This window comes from Emiliania huxleyi (assembly GCF_000372725.1).
Source record: "Emiliania huxleyi CCMP1516 unplaced genomic scaffold EMIHUscaffold_22, whole genome shotgun sequence".
NCBI classification, from domain to species: Eukaryota; Haptophyta; order Isochrysidales; family Noelaerhabdaceae; genus Emiliania; species Emiliania huxleyi.
Genome location: NW_005200417.1, coordinates 322,157 through 329,463, shown reverse-complemented (window position 1 = coordinate 329,463; position 7,307 = coordinate 322,157). Strand labels below are relative to the sequence as shown.

At 66.4% G+C, this 7,307-nt stretch overlaps 2 protein-coding genes across 2 annotated transcripts; one reads left to right on the top strand and one right to left on the bottom strand.

The window, feature by feature from the left end:
• Positions 1-199: 199 nt before the first annotated feature.
• Positions 200-4,686, bottom strand: EMIHUDRAFT_450076 (hypothetical protein; the record flags this gene model as incomplete). The annotated part of the gene is made up of 16 exons (XM_005780107.1): positions 200-512; positions 602-685; positions 850-1,061; positions 1,211-1,356; positions 1,521-1,591; positions 1,795-1,883; positions 1,934-2,141; positions 2,355-2,474; positions 2,707-2,758; positions 2,825-2,882; positions 2,958-2,985; positions 3,077-3,121; positions 3,458-3,535; positions 3,774-3,801; positions 3,954-3,989; positions 4,064-4,686. 16 exons carry the CDS (start codon positions 4,684-4,686, stop codon positions 309-311), a joined length of 2,082 nt encoding a protein of 693 aa, XP_005780164.1. The 3' UTR covers positions 200-308.
• A 1,842-nt stretch (positions 4,687-6,528) lies between these two features.
• VAMP7-3 (vesicle-associated membrane protein 7) lies at positions 6,529-7,122 on the top strand (the record flags this gene model as incomplete). The annotated part of the gene is made up of 2 exons (XM_005780106.1): positions 6,529-6,548; positions 6,630-7,122. 2 exons carry the CDS (start codon positions 6,529-6,531, stop codon positions 7,120-7,122), a joined length of 513 nt encoding a protein of 170 aa, XP_005780163.1.
• Between the last annotated feature and the right edge of the window lie 185 nt (positions 7,123-7,307).

Genomic DNA, 7,307 nt, shown 5'->3' with positions numbered 1-7,307 from the left:
CGGCGCCCCCGCTCACGCTCCCCCCTCACTCTCCTCTCCCTCGCCCTCGTGCAGGCTCCAAAAAGATCGCTCGAGAGCGATCACCGACCCCTCCCGATCGGGCCCGAGTCAAGCCAATGTGGGCGCGCTCGACCGGGCGCGCGCCACGGCTCAAGGAATATCCCGGATCTGAACACTGAAGAGACGCGCTTCCGCCCTGTTCCTCGGGAAATCCATACACACAACAAAGCAACGCGTTTTCAAGGCCGTACATGCCCGCCCCAGGTTTCGGCTATAGCCTATACACTGCACGGAGCACACGCTAGTCGCTACGGTTGATCGGTTGCTACGGAACCCTTGGCCGCCTGCTCGGCTGCTGCCAGTGCCGGCGCGACTTCTCGCCTCGTCAGCGAGGGGCTCTCCCCGCGCGAATGCTGCTGCATCTCGCCCTTGGCAGGGAGGGGCATGGTCTCCTGCACGTACATGCACACGGTCTGCAGCGACACGATCGCCGCCACCTGTGCGATGCGCGCCTGGGGGCGGGAGGGAGGGGGTGGGCGTGCGCTCTCTTCTACAATCGCCGCGGACTGTGTGGTGCTGCTCTCGGCTAGATGCCTGGCGCCTGCGGCACGTGCTCCCTCAGCGCGACGGCGGGCGTGGCGCAGAGCAGAACCAGCCGGCCGAGTACGAGGGCGGCGCGGCGAGGCTGCGAGGCGGAGGCGCGGGGGAGGCAGCTGGGAGGGTGGGGGGAGGGAGTGTGTGCGCTTGGTGTGGACAGAGGAGAGTGGTTGGGGTGGCGGGGTCGCTGTTGTGGGTGTCGGATGCATGTGGAAGCTGTGGGAGAGGGGGATCCGCGCCCCGCGGCGCCACCTGCAGCCGGAGGGCGGGCAGCGAGTAGTTTTTGAGGTACGAGGTGTGCAGCGGCTGCATGAGCATCTGCAGCGCGAAGGTCGCCGTGATCGAGACGCCGAGGAGAAGCCGCCGCCCAAACTCGCGCTGGACGACAGGGTGCGCCGTGTCTGGGCCCGCGGCGTCGGGATCTCCGTCTATCTCGTCGAGCAGGTTGAGCTTGACGGCGATACCTGGCGGGCGAGCAGGGGGCCGAGGCGAGCAGAGGCTGGCCGAAGGAGCCGAAGTGCGGCGTGGGGGGACGCGTCTGCCGTCCTCTCCGCGTCGTCGCGTCGGGAAGGGAGGTGCGGTGGCCGGCGGCTGGCGGGCGGCACACACACACCGACGTGGCACACCGCGACCGCCTTGAGCGCGTAGAGCACCTGGTAGATGGTCTGCTTGCCGACGAGCCAGCGGCGGTGCTGCTTGGTGAGCACGGAGGAGAAGACGTGGTCCGACACGTCCGGCTCGACCACGTGGTGCGAGAACCTGGCCGCGCAGGCAGAGGCGGTGAAGAGGCGCTCCTCCCCACCCCCTCCCCAAGTCCCTTCGACGGCGACGTGCCCGGGCGCCTATTCCCCGCAGCCCGGCGACCCGTCCGCGTAAGCCTGCCACGCTTGTGCAGCGGCCCGGGGCGGGGCGTGGTGCGCGACATGAGGCACGCGGCGATGAGGTAGCCGGCGAGGACGGGGTGGGCGAGGTGGCTGACCGGGTCCTGCTCCACCTGGCGGGAGGTGTGAAGGGGGCGTGAGCAGAGAGGGGTGGATGGTGTGGGGGGTGGGGTCGAAGTCGTGACTACCCACGCATGTGCATGTGCCCACGCCACAAAGTGTCTCTATGCTAGAGGAAGTGTCTGGGTAGTGTCTGGGAAGTGTCTTGGCAGTGTCTGGGCAGTGTCTGGGCAGTGTCTGGGCAGTGTCTCTCCACCGCCCAAGGCACGAACTCCTCGAACTCAAGCGTGCCGCTCTGGTCCACGTCGAAGGCAAACACGTCGGCCAGGGCCGGCGAGCGGAAGCCTGCTCACAGCTGCAGGTGTGAAGGGGGGGCGCAAAGTGCCCTTGGCCACCCCTCAAGCGGGGTTCAGCTCCCAGGCGGGTGAGGTACGGCACGGCCTCCTCTAGCTCGGACTCGACGAGGCGGTTGTCTGACGGATTCTTGTCGATGTCCGAAAAGATGGCCTCGAGGTCATCCACAGTGAACCGCTCCCCCGTCGACGCCACCTGCTGGCTGGTTGGTTGGTGGTTGGTGTAGCGGTCGCGAGCCCGGTGTGCGGTCTATGGCAGTCTCGGGAGATCTCGACGCAGCGAGAGGGTCGTCTGAGCGTGTGCGTCTGGTGTGCGTCCTGTGGACGGGGGCGGTGCAGGCCCTAGTGCAGGCCGGCTCCCGCCTGCTGCCGCGCGATAATCATCTGCAGCACTGTCTCGCCGATCATGAGGAACATGAACTCGGCGTGACTAAGGCGAGGACGGGTCACTCAAGACACACACTCCTCGCCGGCCGCGAGGGCGGTGCAGCTCTGCGCGCCGCGCGATGCCGAAGTGCGCGTTGAGGGGGAGCGAGACGCGGCCGCGAGGAAAGTGCGGCCCCGAGAGGAGCCCCTTGCGCGCCTGTGGGGGCGCAGAGTCGCCGAGAGTCGCCGAGATGGTCGGGCAGAGCGCTACGGCAACGGCGGGCAGCCCTCTCGCATCGCCACACGTCCCAGACAGGGCCGCGGAGAGAGAAGGGCCAGGGCAGCAGACGGGATGTGGAGAGCAGCGGTGCGCTAGGCCCCGTGCGGCACGCGTGTGGGGGGGAGGTGCACGCGTCGGTGTGGGGGGGAGGTGTGTGGGGGAGGTGCACCTCGCGGCACATCTGGCGCACGTCGGCCCAGAAGCCGCCGAGCAGGAGCAGCCTGACGGGCAGTCAAGGGGGCGCGTGTGTGATCGCAGTCCCTCTCTCTCGAGAGGCTGTTTGGCACAGCAGCAGCAGCCCTGGGGACAGCAGCTGCCGCCCGACCAGCCACACGACGATACCGCCTGTGCTTGTTGAGCGAGGAGCGGTCCCTCAGCACAGCGCGCGAGCAGTGCCGAGCCGCAAGGCGGCGGTCCCACCGCACTCGTCGACCAGTATCTCCGCCGCCTGCAAGGAAGGCTCCGAGAAGGTTCCGACGGGGCTCGGGGCGAGCCCTCCCACGCGCCTCTCTGGCCGCCTGCCGCCGCGCCGCCTCCACCGGCGCTAGGAGAGCCACCTCGAGCCACCGGCCGACCCACACCGCCTGAGGAGGAGAGGGGGCGCCACTCGCTCACCCGAGCAGGGCCCGAGGCTAGCCGCCCCCGCCCCGCCCCGCGCCTGGGCGAGCATGATCGGGCCAAAGCATGCGATGAGCTTCGTGTTGCCCGCCGCAGCGTCGCCCAGCCAGTCCTGCAGCGGCGAGAGAGCTGGAGGGTCATCTCGGCCCCTGCCTCCTCTCGGCCCCTCTCGGCCCCTCCTCTCGGCCCCTCTCGGCCCCTCCTCTCGCGGTCTCCTGGAGCGGCCGGATGTTCGAGGCGGCGACGAAGAGCAGGAAGTAGGTGGCGAGGTCGAGGAGGCGGTGGAGTCGGCTGGTCGCAACCAGCCGGCCGCGGTAGGCCACCTCGGTGGACCAGATGCGCAGCATCGAGACGAAGATGGCGGCGGACCAGAGCAGCGTCTCGAGCAGGCCGCGGCAGGGGTGTGAGGCGGAGCAGCGGTAGAAGAAGGAGTAATTGAAGAAGGCGCCTCGGGAGGGGAGGGGGGGGGGGTGGCCGGAGGAAAGGGAGAGAGGGCGGAGGGGAGAGGCGAGCTCCGCACGATTGGGTGTGAGGGTGTGGAGGTGGAGGCAGAGGCGAGATGGGGCGAGATGGGGCGAGATGGGGCGAGGGTGCGCCGAGTTGGAAGGCGACGCCCACAAAGACGAGGTCGAAGAAGAGGCCGCTCCTACACGGGTCCGTGCCGTCCACATGTCGTGGACGTGCCCCGGCCATGACGAGGCCGAGGAGATAGGCCGCTGCGCCAGTCAGCGTGCACGTGGTGCTGCCTCTCGCCCCACTGGCTGAGCACCTAAGGGGTAAGGCAAGGTGCTGCATCACCGGCTGAGCACCTCCTCTCCACCCCCCACATCCATCCTGATCACTCGACCGGCCACGGGTGTGCACCTCGCCCTCCGGGTGAGAGAGCACGCGCCTTTGGCGGTGTCCACCACAGCTCCAGCCAGGACAAGCGGGAGGAGAGGAACGGCCACGAGCCGCACGTGGCGCACGTGGCACCGGCCCAGCCGTGCGAGAGGCACCATCTGCGCAGGTCCCACGGCTCGAGGCCCCACACGCTCGTCCCTGCGCGCAGCCCCAGCACGCCGCGCAGCCCGCCGCAGGCCGCGCCAGAAGGCTTCGAAGGCGGCCACTCCTCCCCCATGCTCAGGGCGGCCTCGTCCGCGACGTGGCTCCCCGCCGCGCCGCTCTCCGACGCCTCACACCCCTCGTGCGGAGGCCAGGGCGTCGCCGGCGTGCGGGACACGAAGGCGCGCGAGTAGGGCGAGGCGGTGACCTTGGGCGACGACGTGCGAACCAACCGGCCGGAGGTCTTCATGATGCGGTCGGAGGAGCGCACCCGTCTCAGCTTTCGCAGAGCGCCGCCGCCGCCGGGCGTCTCGGCCGACGCCTGGCGGGAGTCGAAGCGAGCGTAGCCGTCGCCGACGCGCCTGGCTGCGATCACAGCCGAGGTGACGCTCTGGATCGTCGGCATCGCAGCCTTTGGAGACTGCGGCCCGGACAGAGCCGGCGCCGCTGGCGTTTGCTCTGTACCGGTAGGACTCGGGTCTGACATTTGTTCGGTTGAACGTCAAGCGGTGTGCAGACGCCGTCCTGTGTGCTCTCTCTCTGTGTGTGTGTGTGTGTGTGTGTGTGTGTGTCTGTGTGTGTGAGTGTGTGTGTGTGTGTGTGTGGAGAAGAAGAAGGCACTCCGACTCGCTTTGATTTCCGTGAGGCAACGTTCTTGCAACGTGTGTGTGAGAGAGAGAAAGAGATGTTTTGTTTTGTGTGTGTGAGAGAGATTTTTAGCAATTTGTTGTTGAGATTTTTAGCAATACCAAACAAACAATCTGTTGTGCGAGGCGTGAACCGCGCCATTCGCTCTCACCTGGCAACCCTGTCTGCACGTCTCGCGCGCGCGTGAACAGGGCTCCAGGCCCCAAATTACGTGTGAGTGTTAGAGTTGTTTGGTATTGCGCCTGTAACCTCTCTTTAAGGTATTGCTAAAAATCTCTCTCTCTCTCCCAAACAACTCTAACACTCACACGTAATTTGGGGCCTGGAGCCCTGTTCACGCGCGCGCGAGACGTGCAGACAGGGTTGCCAGGTGAGAGCGAATGGCGCGGTTCACGCCTCGCACAACAGAGAGAGAGATGCGCTCTGCATGGTGGGACATAAAAGAGAGCGAGTACTTGGGCGAGTAGGCCGTGCGGTCAACGCTGCCGCGCGCGACTTTGCGCGCGAGGCGGCGCAGCTTGAGAACGGCGGTGGGCGAGAAGCCGCCGCCGAACGTCTCGTGGAGCAGCAGGTTGAAGTTGTTGCGCTTGACAAAGATCGCGTCGTGGTAGAAACCGCGATGCGCCTTGACGTAGCCGTGGCCGGTCTTGTGGGAGAAGGGTTGGCCGGGCTGCCCGCGCGCCTTGCAGCCCATGTTTAGGCGGCGGGCCTTCTCCTCGGTGTTGCCGAAGGCGTAGGAGTGGCCGACGGAGGCGGGCGTGCCGCGCTGCCGCCACTCGAGGCGTTGCCAACGCCCGTCGAGGAGGTCTTGAGGAGGGGCGTCCAGAGCTTGATCTCATTTACTTCATCGCATCCTCCCGGTCCCGCGTGGGGTTCTGCGAGGTCAGTCTTGTACCCCTCATTGTACTGCCGGGTGAGCTCTGGTTTCTCCTTGTCGCCGTGCACGACCGGCGCGTTGGCCGGGGCGCGCATCGCGTCCGCCCAGGCGGCGAGGACGCCGTCGTGGGGCCGCCGGTGGTGGGCCTTGTTGTAAAGGTAGTCGCCGAAGAAATCGACTGGCATGCCCCGCTCGAGCGCGACCCGAAGGGTGGGAAGCGCCGCGGAGAGCCAAAGGCCGAGCTTCCGCTGGAGCTCGTCCTGGAGGGTGTCGGAGGAGAGGGCGGTGGCGTTACGTGCCGTCGACACGGACATCAAGGGCCTTGCCAGCGAAAGGCGTTGAGGCGGAGACGAAGCGCGCGGCTTCGCGGTTGTTGACGGCGCTGTCTCCGAGGGACGGGTAGTTCTTGACGTGTACATCCCGCGCCTTGACGAGCTCCTGGTGCGCGAACGTTTTTTTGTTTTGTGTGTGTGTTACAAATCAGGATTTTTACATCCGGCCCGAAATCGCACAGACAGTGACAGTCAGACAGACATACATGCAGGCGGCTCGGGGAAGGCGACATTGTTTTGTTTGGGAAGGCGAGCGAGTAAAAAACAAAATCAAAACCTGATCGCGCGCGCTAGACGCTCACCGACTCGGAGGCCGCACCGCCGCACCGGTCATGCGCGCAGCCGGAGAGGGGAAGGGAAGGAGGGAGGAGGGGGGAGAGAGAGGGGAGGCGCTCAACGCCACAGAACTCGGCGAGTATTCACACTGTTGGAGGGGGCCCGCCGACTTCTGTCGAACCTGTGCACCTCGAAAATGTCGATGGCGGAGCCCGAGTCGCGCCCACCCCAGCGACGCACCGGGCCTTTCAAAGCCTTATCGCGCGCCTCCTCCTCGCGTACGGCTCGCGTCCCGAGGAAGCTGAGCACTCGCTTTGGCCGGCTGCAGGAGCAAGAGGTCGGCGGCCCCTCGTCCGCACCGCCTCCCATGCCGCCTACGCCGGAATGGAAGAGCCCCTCCCTGCGTCAAGCGACCGAGATCGAGTGCGCGCTCGACAGAGATCAGGTCGTCGTGATCCAGTCGCAGGTTGACAGCGTCAGGGACGTCATGCAGCAAAATGTCGACATCGTCCTCGAAAACCACGCGAACTCCGACGCGCTGACGGAGAAGACAGAGCGCCTCGGCACTTTCGCCAAAGGCTTCCAGCGCAGGACGCGCGTCGTCAAAGAGCAGCAGTGGTGGAGGAACAAGAAGTTGACGGTCGTTGTTGGGATCGTGCTGGCCTTTGCCGTCATCACCTTCGTCTTCGTGCCGATCTTCACCAGCGATTGGTTCAACGGCATCATGGAGGCACTGGAGAACGTGGGCGCCGTCGAGGAGGACGCTGTCGTGATTGAGCTCGCAGACTAACGGGCGGAGCGGCGAGCCTGGCGCGAGCTCCCGCAGCACTCGGCCGAGTGGGATGCTGAAGGGAACAGGTTGTTTGACGTATCCGCCTGATGCGACACAGGTGGATGTCTTGTCGAGGAAGTTGGGGGCGGGGTGGTAGAGGGTGCCGCCAGCGTGGTATCGGAGGATCTTGCCCCCCCCCCCCC